This window comes from Bombina bombina, chromosome 8 (genome assembly GCF_027579735.1).
Source record: "Bombina bombina isolate aBomBom1 chromosome 8, aBomBom1.pri, whole genome shotgun sequence".
In the NCBI taxonomy this organism is placed as follows: domain Eukaryota; kingdom Metazoa; phylum Chordata; class Amphibia; order Anura; family Bombinatoridae; genus Bombina; species Bombina bombina.
In genome coordinates, this window is record NC_069506.1 from 175822132 (window position 1) to 175839385 (window position 17254).

The 17254-nt window shown below is 38.5% G+C and overlaps 1 protein-coding gene across 3 annotated transcripts in view; it reads right to left on the reverse strand.

Moving 5' to 3' along the window:
* The window catches only part of MBOAT7 (membrane bound O-acyltransferase domain containing 7), an 86468-nt gene extending 70406 nt beyond the window's left edge, over nucleotides 1-16062 (reverse strand). Inside the window, exons 1-3 of one of the 3 annotated variants that reach the window (XM_053690733.1) lie at nucleotides 15951-16048; nucleotides 15405-15515; nucleotides 13425-13510 (exon numbers count right to left, since the gene is read on the reverse strand). In XM_053690733.1, the coding sequence (XP_053546708.1) occupies nucleotides 13425-13500 (76 nt within the window). In that variant the 5' untranslated portion in view covers nucleotides 13501-13510; nucleotides 15405-15515; nucleotides 15951-16048. Of the gene's footprint in view, nucleotides 1-13424; nucleotides 13511-15404; nucleotides 15516-15950 lie in introns of all 3 variants that reach the window. The other 2 variants (XM_053690734.1, XM_053690732.1) reach the window with 2 other exon arrangements.
* Between the last annotated feature and the right edge of the window lie 1192 nt (nucleotides 16063-17254).

Here is a 17254-nt window from a genome sequence, read left to right on the forward strand (position 1 = left end):
ATATGTCTGCTATTTCTGAACAAAGGGGATCCCAGAGAAGCATTTACAACCATTTGTGCCATAATTGCACAAGCTGTTTGTAAATGATTTCAGTGAGAAACCTAAAATTGTGAAAAATTTAACGTTTTTTTTTTTATTTAATCGCATTTACGGTGAAATGGTGGCATGAAATATTACCAAAATGGGCCTAGATCAATACTTTGGGTTGTCTACTACACTACACTAAAGCTAAAATTAACCATGCAAGCTCCCTACAAGCTACCTAATTAACCCCTTCACTGCTAGCCATAATACACGTGTGATGCGCAGCGCCATTTAGCAGCATTCTAATTACCAAAAAGCAACGCCAAAGTCATATATGTCTGCTATTTCTGAACAAAGGGGATCCCAGAGAAGAATTTACAACCATTTATGGCATAATTGCACAAGCTGTTTGTAAATAATTTCAGTGAGAAACCTAAAGTTTGTTAAAAAATTTGTGAAAAAGTGAACGATTTTTTGTATTTGATCGCATTTGACGGTGAAATGGTGGCATGAAATATACCAAAATTGGCCTAGATCAATACTTTGGGATGTCTTCTAAAAAAATATTTACATGTTAATGGATATTAAGAGATTCCTAAAGATATTAGTGTTCTAATGTAACTAGCGCTAGTTTTGAAAAAATAATGGTTTGGAAATAGCAAAGTGCTACTTGTATTTATGGCCCTATAACTTACAAAAAAAGCAAAGAAGATGTAAACATTGGGTATTTCTAAACTCAGGACAAAATTTAGAAACTTTTTAGCATGGGTGTTTTTTGGTGGTAGTAGATATGTAACAGATTTTGGGGGTCAAAGTTAGAAAAAGTGTGTTTTTTTCCATTTTTTCCTCATATTTTATAAATTTTTTTATAGTAAATTATAAGACATGATGAAAATAATGGTATCTTTAGAAAGTCCATTTAATGGCGAGAAAAACTGTATATAATATGTGTGGGTACAGTAAATGAGTAAGAGAAAAATTACAGCTAAACACAAACACTGCAGAAATGTAAAAATAGCCTTGGTCCCAAACGGACAGAAAATGGAAAAGTGCTCTGGTCATTAAAGGGTTAAACAATAAAAAAAAAAATTGGAGATGACTGTCTTATATACTTAGTTTATAGGTAAACATCGTCCCTCTAAGTATGTCCCAGTTTAAATAAACAACAAGAATTCCAAAACCAAGACATCACAAGTGCTGATTTCAGTGCATACTTAGCTACTGATTGGTAAGAAAGCTTTCATGAAATAGGTTATCTAGCAGACAATGTGTATACACCAGTCAGCACTAGGACCGTACATGAGCTGCTTATATCGGAGTATAAAAAGTGACGAAATGTGTTTAAATAATATGCAATTAATGGGCCACTATAAAAAGAATTGCATTCTCAAATTCGTTAAAGCATGTAATTTTCTGACCATCAACCCTGCTCTACTGCATATTTATCCCCTGCAAAGGAGTTAAACGCACAGTAGAAGTTCTGTTTAGGACCTGCGGTGCACTGCTGGTCCTGAGCTGAACCAATGAGCTGCACTAGTAGCTCATATGACCAGTGCTTCTGATTGGATCAGTGACCGTTCCGCTTTGGACCTGGAGTGCTGTGCATGTGCCGAGCAGTACTTGTGTGCTGTGTTTAACTCCTTTGCAGGGGTTAAACACACAGTAATGCAGGGTCAATAGTCTTAAAATTACAAATTTTTCTACAATTATGGCCCTTCCAACTTCTACGTCTCTTAAAAAAAAAAGAAAAAAGCCCCATCTACAAAATCCCACACAATTTTCAAAGTCAGGTGTTGTCCTTAACCCCTTAACGACCGAGGACGTGCAGGGTACGTCCTCAAAAAAAAGGCAGTTAACGCCTGAGGACGTACCCTGCACGTCCTCGGTGTGGAAAGCAGCTGGAAGCGATCCTGTTTGCTTCCAGCTGCTTTCCGGTTATTGCAGTGATGCCTCGATATGGAGGCATCCTGCAATAACCTTTTGAAGCCATCCGATGCAGAGAGAGCCACTCTGTGGCCCTCTCTGCACCGGAGATCGGTGGCTTCCTTCGTTGGTGGGTGGGAGCAGTACCGGGAGGCGGCCATCGATGGCCCTGGAGATGTGGAGGGGGGCGGGATCGTGGGCGGGGATGCCCGGGGGCGCGCACGGACGTGCGCACGTACACGGGAGGGCGGGGGCGGGAGCGGGTGGGAACCGCTACACTACAGAAAAAGGTGTAAAATAAAGAAGGTTTAAAAGGGCAATCAGTTAAAAAAAAAAAAAAAACGATCAATGAGGTGGTGGGGGTTTGTGGAAGCTACACTACAGAAAAAAAAAACTAAGAAAAAAAAGCCCTTTTTTGTGCAAGCTGGGTACTGGCAGACAGCTGCCAGTACCCAAGATGGCCCCCAATAAGGCAGATGGGGAAGGTTACAGAGCTGTTTTGGGGGGGGATCAGGGAGGTTGGAGGCTAAGGGGGGTCCTACACAGCAGAAGAATTTTTTTTATTTTTTATTTTTTAAAACCTAAACCCCCCAAAAAGCTTTTATTTTAGTACTGGCAGACTTTCTGCCAGTACTTAAGATGGTGGGGACAATTGTGGGGTGGGGGAGGGAAGGGAGCTGTTTGGGAGGGATCAGGGGGTCTGATGTGTCAGATGGGAGGCTGATCTCTACACTAAAGCTAAAATTAACCCTGCAAGCTCTCTACAAACTTCCTAACTAACCCCTTCACTGCTAGCCATAATACACGTGTGATGCGCAGCAGCATTTTGCGGCCTTCTAATTACCAGAAAGCAACGCCAAAGTCATATATATCTGTTATTTCTGAACATAGGGGATCCCAGAGAAGCATTTACAACCATTTGTGCCATAATTGCACAAGCGGTTTGTAAATAATTTCAGTGAGAAACCTAAAATTGTGAAAAATTTAACGTTTTTTTTTTTATTTGATCGCATTTGGCGGTGAAATGGTGGCATGAAATATACCAAAATTGGCCTAGATCAATACTTTGGGTTGTCTACTACACTACACTAAAGCTAAAATTAACCATACAAGCTCCCTACAAGCTCCCTAATTAACCCCTGCACTGCTGGGCATAATACATGTGTGGTGCGCAGCGGCATTTAGCGGCCTTCTAATTACCAAAAAGCAATGCCAAAGCCATATATGTCTGCTATTTCTGAACAAAGGGGATCCCAGAGAAGCATTTACAACCATTTGTGCCACAATTGTACAAGCTGTTTGCAAATAATTTCAGTGAGAAACCGAAAGTTTGTGAAAAAATTTGTGAAAAAGTGAACGATTTTTTGTATTTGATCGCATTTGGCGGTGAAATGGTGGCATGAAATATACCAAAATTGGCCTAGATCAATACTTTGGGATGTCTTCTAAAAAAATATATATACATGTCAATTGATATTCAGGGATTCCTGAAAGATATTAGTGTTCCAATGTAACTAGCGCTAATTTTGAAAAAAAGTAGTTTGGAAATAGCAAAATGCTACTTGTATTTATGGCCCTATAGCTTTCAAAAAAAGCAAAGAACATGTAAATATTAGGTATTTCTAAACTCAGGACAAAATTTAGAAACTATTTAGCATGTTTTTTTTTTGGTGGTTGTAGATGTGTAACAGATTTTGGGGGTCAAAGTTAAAAAAAGTGTGTTTTTTTCCATTTTTTCCTCATATTTTATAAAAAATTATATAGTAAATTATAAGATATGATGAAAATAATGGTATTTTTAGAAAGTTAATTTAATGGCGAGAAAAACGGTATATAATATGTGTGGGTACAGTAAATGAGTAAGAGGGAAATTACAGCTAAACACAAACACCGCAAAAATGTAAAAATAGCCTTGGTCCCAAACGGACAGAAAATGGAAAAGTGCTGTGGTCATTAAGGGGTTAAAGGCTAGCGAGATACAGCTTAACTCCACAAGTGGTGTTCTTCAGTCTTTAGAAGGCACTGACAAGCTGGTTTTAAGGATTAATATAGACAAGATCGGGCTTATTAACCACAGGCATTTTTTGACAGCCTAATAAATATCCTACTGATCAAGATTCCAGTTCCAGCGTATCTGTTTTTTTGCTGCATTATTAACCTAAGGGTTCTGAGGACTGCAATTAATGCCTTTTAGTCACTTGGTCTGTTTGTGTTGTTAACTGCCAAGGGATGCAGAGAATATTCTTGGAGGGACTAGAACAAGGCTGTATTATTAATGGGAGAAGGCACTCAAATCAGCCATTTTCCTTTCATGATTCAGTTAGAACATCCAATTTTAAATGGCTTTCCAATTTCTAATATCAAAATTTATTTCATTCTTTTGGTATTCTTTTGTTGAAGGAGCATCAATGATTTAGCTGAACTTATTGCATGAGCAAATGACGAGGCATTAGTGTGCAGCCACCAATCACCAGCTAGCTCCCAGTAGGGCATTGTTGTTTCTGAAGCTATTTTTGCTTTCCAACAAAGCATACTAAGACTTAAAGGGACATTAAACCCACATTTTTGTTTTCATGATTCAGATAAAGAATATAATTTTAAACAACTTTTCAATTTAATGTTATCTTATTTGCTTTATTTTTTGGTATCCTTTGTTGAAGAAGCAGCAATGCACTACTGGGAGATGTTAATGCATTTGCTGAACCAATAACATGAGGCATTTATGTGCAACAACCAATCAGCAGCTCCAGGGTCTACCTAGGTATCCTTTTCAACAAAGGATATCAAGAGAACAAAACAAATTAGACAATATAAATACATTAGAAAGTTGTATAAAATCACATGCTCTATCTGAATCAGGAAAAAAATAAATTGTGTATTGTGTCCCTTTAAAGCACATTGCATTAGGCAAAATGAGCAAATTCTATGTAGCTGGTTTACCCTATTACATTGAAGTGATGGTAAACTTTAGCAAATCAAATGCCATATATGTAATCCTTGCCATAAAAAAAAAAAAATAGTATGTGTGTGCCTTTTAAATATATATATATATATATATATATATATATATATATATATATATATATATATATATATATATTTTTTTTTTTTTATATTAGCTTTTTTCACGGATAGATTAAAAAAAAAAATTCCGTGCCTATAGTAATGCTTCTAATTCAATGTTCAACTCTTGAAGTCCAGCCCTTAAGATGCCTATGTAGAGAGTGGGTGGAACTGCTCTCTCTGTCACAGCCCAGGCAAAAGAGGAAATGAAGGGGGGTAGAGGAACAGAAGATACCAAGTAGGATTATAAATCTTTTATTATAAAAATATATACAATAAAAAAAAAAATTATGCGGTTTTGCTTATACACTAATATATATGTTTAATTGCAACATTCTTAAAGTCTAAAATTTAACATCACTTTAAGGGAGACAAAACAAAAGAGTAACTTGCAGTGTATAGGAGAATTTGAGTATGAGCAAAACCTGTCTAGCATTTTGGGTCTGTATTGTTGGATAAGAAAAGTAAGTGTCTCCAATTATTATTGTACAACTGAGCTGATAAAGACTGCACATCAAGTGGCCACCAAACTATGCAGCTATGTATTTAACTGTTCTCTGTCTGACAAATAAATTGACCCCTTGCACTAAATGGATGTAGGTACTACGTCACACAGTGCTTTGCCCAGCGTACTGTTTTTACTTAGTACCTGCGTCCAACACTGTGGCACATGCTGAGGTCCCTGTTGTCAGCTTTGACAGCGGAGAGTGCAGCCAGGGTAATTGAATTGATATGGTAAGGAATCATTGATTGTGCTCTCTTTACCATATGAAGACAGATCACAAATACAGACAGGGACACAGTGTGGAGAGAGGGTTCCCTACGTTACAGAAAATAATTTACTAGGAGAGAGGGATGGATAGGTTCCTACACTGCAGCAAAGGGGATAAAGGGAGGGGCACTACACACAGTCGCTTGGAGGGGGAGAGGATACCCCTACACTACATACAAAGAAAAATGTATTAATAAATTAATTAAAATACACAAAGTGATGTAAACTGGGTACTGGCATCAGCTGCCAGTAACTAAGATAGCGGTGACCATTGGTGTCATGGGACCAGGGGTGCCTCCCTACCTGTTTGCTGATGGGTAAGGCGGAGGGCGCCGTCATAGGTTTCTTCCGTGGTGGCTGTGATAGCGCCTGGCAGTACGGTTGCGCCTTCGAGGCACGTGCTCGCATGGGCACGCGTGTGCGAAGAAGATTGTCTCAGGTGCTTTCCATCAATGTGAGGAATCTTAGTGACACGCCCCTCTCTTTTCTGCCTTCTCATTGGGTACTTGGTATCCAAGGCCTTCGTTGCCTGAGATACAGGGGGGCGTTCCTGGGCCTTTGTAGGTATAAATTCCAGCCCTGGCTTATTGCTGAGATATTCTGCCAGTTTACCTGCATAACTAAGCGTTGTACCTTGTCCTGATTCCCTTCCTACTATTTGACTTCCTGGTTTTGACCTTTGGCCTGACCCTTGTTTATGGACTTACCTATATTATCCTGACTACGCCTTTTGGACCTTCCTTATCTGTACCTTGCCTTGGATTACTTGCTCTTTGCTATTGGGTTTCACCTCCTGCACACAGGGTAGCCCTGCTCCCTGACATAATAACTTAGCCTATCATGGAGCCCGGAAGATCATCAGATACTATTGCATCCCTTTCGCAACAGCTGGCAGTCATGACGCAAATGCTTCAGGAATTACAAACCAGTCATGTTGCAGCAAGTTAAAACTCGGGAACAATTCACTGCTGCTACACCTTCCACAGCTCCAGCACATAGGTATGAAGTTCTTACTAGCGAACCAGCTATTGCTTTACCTGAAAAATTTGCTGGAGACCGCAAACACTATAGAGCCTTTATTACTTCCTGTGAATTACTATATTCCTTGAAACCCCGCACCTATGCAACTGATTATATTAAGTGCGTACCGCGATTTCATTACTTACAGGCCCTCCTCAGACATGGGACAATCCAGCCCTCAATACCTGGAAATCATTTGTTACTGCTATGAATGTCCTCTATGACCATCCCTTACGCTCTTCAACTGCTTGAGGTACCTTACGATCCTTAAGGCAGGGGAGACCAGTGGAGGACTACATTTCTGAGTTCAGAGAAGTGGCTTCTGATACAGAACTTAACAAGGTGGCCCTCATCGACCAATTTCGCATAGGTCTTTCTGACCAACTCAAGGATAACCTTGAATGGGTCGGTAACTCAATTGGATCGTCGCTTTCAGCAGAGAACGCAGGAGAGACAGAATGTCACACCTTTACCTAGACGATCAGACTACCTTCCGTCTCCTGTTCCTGTGCTGTCATCCACTACTGGAGCTAGTGATACAGCTGGACCCATGCAAATCGGGCTCTGATATAAAAAGAGCCAGAAGAAGGAACTTCCATCTTTGCTTATACTGTGCTAAACCTGGTCATGTTCTTAAGGAATGCCCCTTTAGACCAATTACAGGTATGTTGTCAGCCCAAGACACCTGTCTTAATATGCCTATTTACAATTCCTCTCCTCACCTTGTCATTTCCGTTTTCCCGCAGCTGGACGAGAACGTCATTGAACTTTCTGCTATTATTGATTCTGGTGCCAGCAGCTGTTTTTTGGATGTCAACCTAGCATCCCAATTACACATTCCTATACATCAAAAGAAACAGCCTTCCCTACTTCACATGTTAGACGGCAGTAGTTTAAGACTGGCCCAGTTACTTAGGAATCAAAACCAGTGGTACTACGTATTGGAGATCGGCATCAAGAGGTTGTCATCTGGGACATTGTTCCATCAGCGCCATTTCCCATCATCTTGGGTATCACTTGGCTACGCAAACATAACCCACAGATCAACTGGACCACCGGACAATTATTTTTTAAGTCCCTTTAATGTTCATCTGATTGTCTTCTTCCTAAAGTAAATCCCTCTACTCTCTTGGTTGCTGCTACTACAACATCTCTACCCTTTAAAATTCCATGACTTTGCTGACGTCTTTCAGAAGAACGGAGGAGATGTATTACCACCCCATAGAGCATATGATTGCCCCATTGATCTCCTCCCAGGGGTTCCGCTTCCTCGTGGTCGACTTTATAACCTCTCTGAGCCTGAAACCAAGGTGTTAAAAAAAAAAAAAAAAAAAAAAAGGAGTACATTGAGGAAAGCTTGGCCAAAGGATTTATACGCCCTTCCCTGTCACCAGTAGTTGCAGGCATCTTTTTTGTAGGTAAAAAGAACGGTGGTTTTCTGCCTTGTGTGGACTACCGTGCTCTTAAAAACATCACCGTTAAGAATCGCTACCCACTTAGTCTTATCTCTGAACTACTAGATAGGGTGAAAGATACCCAGTTCTTCACTAAGATAGACCTGAGGGTAAAGGGAGACATAGAAAATAGAGTAAGAAGATTTCTCAATAAATGGGAAGCATACCTACCTTATTTGCCAAATGATGTTAAAAGATAAGAATGCTTTACCCATTTCGGAACAGCCTATTTGTATTATCTGAAAACCTTAAGAGGTAAATGGTGTAGCTCAGAGCAGCAAGAGCAATAGTACCAGTAAATTCTGTCCTGGATATAGTTCTTTCTTGTGCCCTACCCATTCATCCCTTCATGTTATTTGTCCAGGCGTATCTGCGGTCGGTGGTCTGGTGGTGCTCCGAGTAAGATATTTGTTCATTTATGATATTGCTGTTATTTATGTTTTTGTATAACTCAGATTGTTTTGTTAAGTTAATTTTATTAAAATGGAAAAAGGAAGAGGAGAATCTTGAGTGACAACACATCTGTCATCTAATATTGGGACTTAAGACATCCCGTATTCAATACCTTTTGAACAGAATGGACAATATCTCGATAATGTGTATTAATGTCTGATCCAATTAATAATGTAACTATAATTAACAATGTTCTGAGCTCTTGAATTACTCTTCTTGAATAAATAAAGTTATTTAAAAAAAAAAAAAAAAAAAAAAAAAAGAAGAAGGGGAAGGAGATAGACCTGAGGGGGACCTATAACCTCAATCGTGTTAAGAAAGGGCATGCCATTTGGGCTATGCAATGCCCCTGCCACGTTCCAGGTTTTATCAATTACGTCTTCAGGGACCTACTTGATACCTTTTTGGTCGTGTATCTGGACAATATATTGATATTCTCTAAAACACTTCCAGAACATGAGTCATGTGAGAATTGTCCTACAGCGTCTTCGATTCCACAAATTATACGCTAAACTCGAGAAAAGCGCGTTGAGGTCTCGTCCATTGAATACCTTGGATATATCCTTTCACCTGGACAAGTCTAAATAGATCCAAAAAAAGATCAAAGCCATCCTTGAATGGCCTACCCCACAAAATAAGCGCATGGTCCAGCAATTTCTATTGAAGATTTATCAGGAACTTTTCCTCTATTTGTGCTCCTATCACTGCACTCACCAAGATTCAAGTACCCTTTGAATGGAATACTGCCGCACAAAAAGCGTTTCTTCATTTCAAATCCCTCTTTACTCGAGCCTTAATTTTGGCACAACCAAATACCTCATCTTCGTTCTACCTCGAGACTGAAGCCTCTAAAGTGGCCATTGGTGCTGTTCTCTCTCAGAAGACGGGAGAAAAAAAATAAATAAAAAAATAAAAAAAAAAATCTACTACATCCTATAGCTTTCATTGCACCAAAACTTAACAGTGTGGAGAGAAACTACAATGTGGGAGAATGAGACCTATTGACTATTAAAACAGCTCTTGAAGAATGGAGGCATCTGCTTGAGGGTGCCATCTATCCCATAGTGGTGTATACTGATCACAAGAACTTTAAGTATATATGCACTGCCAAAAGGTTAAAACCACGTCAAGCAAGATGGGCCCTCTTTTCCCATTTTGAGTTACAAATGACCTATTGTCCAGGGTCAAAAACAGGAAGGCTGATCAGACAAGCCAGTGTTAGAGTTCCCACAGAATCATGGTCTTCGTTACCACCAACAATGTATATATGTCCCTGCTAGCCAACGTGTACCCATCATGGAACATCATCATGGTAATCCTCTGGCTGGTCATAGAGGTGTTCATAACACCATTGAACTTATCCAACGTCAGTTTTGGTGGCCTTCTCTATCTTCTGATGTACGATCTTTTGTCAACACATGCAGTTTGTGCTCGAAACAAGCAGTCCACCGTAAAAAACCTGCCGGTCTATTACAACCCTTAAACATATCAACCCATGCTTGGCGAGAGATAAGCATGGACTTCATTGTTGAGTTACCACTGTCTCATGGATGCAACACTATCATGGTCGTAGTTGACCGCTGTATGAAAATTGCACATTTTATTCCTGTTGCGGGATTACCTACTGCTCAGCACACGGCTAAACTATTCATTCAACATGTGTTTCGTCTCCATGGATTTCTAACCTCTATCTTCTCTGATAGAGGATCTCAGTTTATGTCCCGCTTTTGTACCCAATCCTGTCACAGTTTTCATATTACACATAATCTGTCTTCTGCTTACCATCCCCAGTCCAACAGGCAGACCAAACGGACCAATCAGACCCTTGAACAGTATCTTTGCTGCAATTCGTCCCATCTACACGATGATTGGAAAGAACATTTACCCCTTGCTGAATATGCATACAACAATCAAAGAAATTCATCTACGGACTTGAGCCCCTCCTATGCAAACTACGGGTACCATCTACATTCTTTTCCTGACCTTCCATCTCTTATTCCTGTGCCTGATGTGTCCACCCATTTACGCAACCTTAGAGCTCTACGCCGCAAATAACCATTGCCTAACAGCAACAAAAGATTCAGGCTGACTGTAAACGCAAATCTTTCCCCACTTACAATGTAGGTGATAAGGTGTGGTAAGATCCCAGACACCTTCGTTTAGCATGGCCAACTAAAAAACTTGGGACTTTGTTTTATTGGCCCTTTTTCCATCAACAAGGTGATCAACGATGTCTGGCTACAACTCCCTGACTCCCTTAAGATACATCCCGTTTTCCATGTATCATTGGTTAAACCCTTTTCTGCTAATCCCTTTCCTAGTCGAGTGGCAGTCCCTCCTCCACCTGTACTAGTGAATAATGATGAAGAGTTCGAAGTCCAAGATAGTCTAGACTCCCGTAGGAGACGGGGACGTCTAAAGCATCTTGTCCATTGGAAAGGATATGGCCCTGAGGAGCATTCCTGGGAGCCTGTTGGTTATCTACATGCTGCTGCCAAGGTGCGTGCCTTCTGAGACATCCTGACAGGCCTTCCCGGGTTCGTGCCCGGAGGCCACTCCTTGGTGTGGAGCTCTGACATGGGACCAGGGGTGCCTCCCTACCTGTTCGCTGATGGGTAAGGCGGAGGGCGCCGTCATCGGTTTCTTCCACGGCTGTGATAGTGCCGGTTGCGCCTTCGGGCATGTGCGCATGGCACGCGTGTGTGTGCGCGTGTTTGGGCGCCCGTGTGCACAGAAGATGGTCTCAGGTGCTTTCCATCAGTGTGACGGAATCTTAGTGACACGCCCCTCTCTTTTCTGCCTTCTCATTGGGTACTTAGTATCCAAGGCCTTTGTTGCCCGGGATACAGGGGGCGTTCCTGGGCCTTTGTAGGTATTAATTCCGGTCTGATCCCTGGTTTATTGCTGAGTTATTCTGCCAGTTTACCTGCATAACTAAGTGTTGTAGCTTGTCCTGATTCCCTTCCTACTGTTTGACTTCCTGGTTTCGACCTTTGGTCTGACCCTTGTTTATGATACTTTCTGCCTGGACTGACCTATATTATCCTGAACACGCCTTTTGGACCTTCCTTATCTGTACCTTGCCTTGGATTACTTTCTCTTTGCTATTGGGTTTCATCTCCTGCACACAGGGTAGCCTGCTCCCTGACAATTGGGAGGTTTAGAGATCTGTTAAAAAATGAATAACTTAATAAACATTTAAAGTGTGCTTATTGGGAAGAATCAGGGAGGTGGTAGGTTAATACCTTCACTACAATAATAATAATACCCTTGCCAGGTAACTAATTAACCCATGCACTCCTGGGAATTTCAGAAGTATGGTGCGCAGCTGCAGTTATCTCCCTTCTGATTACCAAAAAGCAATGGCCAGTTTTGATAGGTAAATAAAAAACGACTATTTCTCTTTAAATGAAGTAATAACAAAAATTATAAAAAAAATCTACGTTATTTTGGGCAGGTTTTTTTTCTGAAATTCCTGGAAGTGAAGGGGTTAAAATGATGTCATTTACCATCTTGCTTTTGAATAAAATTGTGCTGTTCTTTCACTCCCTAGCGAGACGAAAAAGCTAATTCTGTAACCTGCAAATGCTTTAACGAAGGTAGATGGTTTATGCATTTTGAAAATCTAGGTTACAGATTTTAATTTTGGAATCTGAAGGGAACATGGGACAAAGCACAATTTCTACATAAAGCTGGACGCGTTTAGTGTATCTTTAACCTGACTGGATTGAAAATGGTGTTTCTGAAATCCTAAATTCTTTGCAGTCCTCAAAGGCCTGGGTCAAACCTTAGTTAATTATGGTGATATTCTTTGGAGCCCATTTTAGGATAACATGGTGTTTTAGTAATCCTTAATACAGGATTAGTTGTAAAGATGAGGTTTGTAGTCCTTCAAGTATGGTGTTTTTTACAGCATAGCCTTGGGGCAGATTTATTACAGGTTGATGAGGCCTGTGAACCTACAGTGGCTAGAGGCTACAACTTGTTGATATTGCCAATTACAAGAATCTCTTGAAGCAAGTAGTATTTACCTATTTAAATAGTTACAGCAAGCTACCTCAGTAAGGACTCCACAAGTACATAATACATGATAATATCCTGAGGTAACTTCATTATAAGTCTTGTGTGATTATATAAAATCAGGGTACATTTTATTGAACTGAGGGTAAATTAATTTATTTGCTGGAGTAAGAATATTGCAGGCTTCTCAGACCCCGTCCTAAAACTGGTGGCTGATAGGCAAACGGTATCACCAACTGCACATCCCTAACATAATTCCAGACAAAATAGGATCTCAGGATAAGCTTGAATTATTTTAAACTTACTGGGTTACCAAATATTACAGACATGCCATGTCTGGTATCAGAATAACCCACATGGTTCCACAATGTGACTGATCATAGGTTAATGGTTCTGGAATGTACCTAAATAAAATTATAAACTGTAATAACTTCAGCCAGGGCTTGGCTGCTGGTTTTTGCGCCTTGTCCTCTCTCTGAAATGGGACTGGCAAGAAGTTTCACCTCGACTAAAAATGCTTTCAATGTTGTATTTGATTACAAAATGTCACTTTTAATATTTAATTGTGATCAACACTTGTTTGTAGCCTCCTATGTAAAATGACATTTTACACTATAAATAATCAGTTATTTTGTTAAATGTCAGCAAATCACCTTGCCTTTAGTTGAAAAAAATGCTTTCTACAGTTTACTTACTTGCATTCTTGAAGAGAAACCCAACGGGTATTGAACAAATAAGGATTGCCAGGTAGGTTAGTTCATCAGGGGACATGCTCACTCTCCTGGTAAGATAAAGAATCTCCATCACCAAACTAGTTATTTAGTAGTGTTATTTGTTGGCTAAATAGTTCAACTTACTTGTAGGTCTTTCTCTTGGTATACTTTGTTCAAACTAAGTTGCATGAGGGCATATCTAGATAGACTCTGGGAGGGTGCATGTTTCTTAAGCACTGTGTATATAAATTTTGTTACAAACATTCAACACTTTGCAAAATCAAGTGGAGTGTAAAATTCACTTAAAATCACCTTGAAATATGGGCCCACAATAAATATTAATATAACGTATGTTGTTACTAGAAGTGTATATGTTTGGTAGACAAGAAAATAAAACTTGTATTTTTTATGCCACCACCAAGCATATTCTAGCTACATTATATGGCATTGTTATTCAAAAAATAATTTATCAAGCTCATGCGAATTTGTGCCAAATCAGGTCACAAGAATTCCCCTTCAGCTTTCTAGTAAATTCGATGTTAAAGGGACAATAAACCCAAATCTTTTCTTTAAATAACCATTCAGATAGAGCATGAAATTTTAAGCAACTTTCTAATTTACTTCTATTATGAATTTTTCTTCATTCTGTTGCTATCTTTATTTAAAAAACAGGATTTTTTTTGGTTCAGAACCTGGGTTATGCTTGCTTATTGGTTTGCTAAATGTAGCCACCAATAAGCAAGTGCTATTCAGGGTGCTGAACCTAAAATGGGCCGGCTCCTAAGCTTTACATTCCTGCTTTTTTAAAATAAAGGTAGCAAGAGAACGAAGAAAAATATATAGTAGGAGTAAATTAGAAAGTTGCTTAAAAATGCATGCTCTATCTGAATCATGAAAGACAAAATTTGGGTTTAGTATCCCTTTAAGTAATAGGTTAAAAATACCAGTACTGGGGCACACAGAAAAATGATCTGCACGTGTTTTATGGTACTAATTATTTGTCTGAGAAACCTGCAACTATTATACAGAACTAAAACATAAAAATGAGCAATTTCACATATTCTTTATTAATATATTTAATAAAAAAATCTGATATTGCAAGATACAAATTTTTATGTGGTCTACAAATAGATACATGCAAATGCACAAGCTTTTGTCTGATTATTGCATGAAGCACTGAGTTTTTTCTTAGATTGCCATAGATACGAATTACCTGACGCCTATTCGGTTGCACTTCTTTTTAAAGTGAATGTAAATTTTGATGCTAAAGTGCCCGGTTTTTAAAAATTTGATTAAAAACAGGGGCACTTTAATTCATCAATATTTTCATTTCACTCCTGTTGTGAAAATAAACTTACTTTTTAATCTTCACAGCAGCTCCAGCTTCCTCCACCCATTTCAAAGCCTCTTCCTGGGTCTAAAATGAGGTATCTGGCTTCCTCCAATCACAGCAGTGAATCAGACACTGAATCCCCCGGGGGGGAATCTGTGATTGGAGGATGACCTATCAATCATTTCTGACATCAGAAATGGCTTGTGAGACCGGAGGAAGCAGCAGCTGCTGTCAAGTTTAAAAGGTAAGTTTTTTGTCACAACACGAGTGAAATGTAAATTTTGATGAATTAAAGTGCCCCTGTTTTTAATCAAAGTTTTAAAAACCGGGCACTTAAGCATCAAAATTTACATTCACTTTAAGTGAGTATGAAAATAGTCTATGGGCATGAATTGTAACAAAATATGATTGAAAACACACACATGATTTTTTGTCATTTTTGTATCTAGATTACTGTTAAACATATAGTGCTTAAACCACATGCACTCTCCTGAGCATATCTCAGCACACCCACACAGAAAGGAGCTGTTTCAGAGCATACCAAGAGAAAGCAAATTTGATTATAGTAACAAATGGGAAGTGCATTGTATCTAAATCATGAATGTGTAATTTGTGAGAAGTGCACCTACCTGTGGTATCTGTGCTTTAGATGTCTTTAAATACCATAAAAAAGCAGGTGCAGAGATATGATAAAAGCACTTCCTTAAAATTCAGGACATCTGTCTATAGAGAATGGATGTCTGTAAACATAGGCTATGGTCATTTTTATATTGATTATTATCTAAATAGCTGTGACAATACAGTAAATATATCAATATATAATAAATGTTTTGCTGTCAGGTGATCTATTAATAAAGGGTATTAAATACAAATATTGGATTCCCATTAACGGTTAAATACTGTATGCAAAGTAAAACGACCATGGGCTATATGTCATCATTTATTTTGCCCACTTTTGGTAATTTGACAAACATAAGAGCCAGCTACACACACATCTCAAACAGTGAGCAAAGCTAACACATAATGTGCAGTGAAACCAGTAAAACTTTATGCCAGTAAACTGTATTGTTTCTAACGTGTATGCAATCAATACTGTAACAAAACACAGCAATTAGCTAAAACAAATACAACGTCTCTGATTTATAACACACGGGAATGATTCTTCTTCTGCTTACCTTAATACAAACAGCTGCAGGGTTGATTATTTAATAAGAGATCATTCATTACAGATTCAGTGTAACAAGGAAATGGGAACTAGTTGCCTCCCCCTTCTCTAGGGCTGGGATTATGCGAATAGCTTCCTACTGATCTCATGAACCTCACCCCACATGCTGAGCTGTGATTGGATACTCGTTGACAAGCAATGGTAGCTTATTGGATAATATCCCATCACTCATATTAAGCATTGAGCTGTAATGCATGGTTGTTAACCCCTGAAATGCAAGTATTTGTATTGCTGTAATGTAGCACACTGCCTTGTGCTGGATGGATATACTACACTATTTTATCACCAAGAATGTGTGCTAAAGGTTATACATGAGATAAAATGTAAGGAGTTATTATTAGGTTTATGTAAAGTAGTATTTTAATGTTTAATGTTTATATATATATATATATCCAATTACCAGATTTTTCCCACTTGTAGGACATCCGCCTGGGTGCAAACTTGAACACAATACAGTATATATATATATATATATATATATATATATATATATATATATATATATATATATTCTTTTTTTTTAAACCACACACTTTTAGGTGATTGTAATTCTGGTCAATACTGAGTACTCAATGCATGCTATCAAATATTAGTTAATGTGTAATATATTAGCAGTGTAAATTTGAATATAGTTTCCATAATTCTGCACAGGCATGTAGATCATAGGTAGATAACCTCTGTGTACCACTATTGTCTGCTCAAATAGCTAGCAGTGTATTTTTTCACTTGTCAGCAACGACTCAATTTATATGATACAAAACCTACGCTAGTTCTCAGAGCAGACACCTTTTGAATATATATATATGTATATATATATATATATATATATATATATATATATATGTGGTGTGTATAAACATTTATAATAAATATTTAAACCTTTTGCTGCTGAGACATTTTCACACTCCTGTGCTAGGTTTATTTTTAGTTGTTGGGCTCTCATTTGATTTACACATTAATTTTAACTTTTTTTGTTCTAAGCTACCAACTGAAATTATACATAATTTTGACCCATTGAGTCGTCAATTCCCCGGCTTAACCACTAACCTTTATAAAATACTTAAATAAAATAAAGACAGAGACTTAGATTTGGATAAAGATCTGGCCACAGCCTGTTTATTAAATAACACATAACTTTAAATAACACTTATAAATTAACCATTGTTAAAACACAATAACCTGATGAAAAAACAGTAATCATCCTCATTTCCATTTTCTTGCTAGCACCAATATAATGTATAATCCACTTTACAA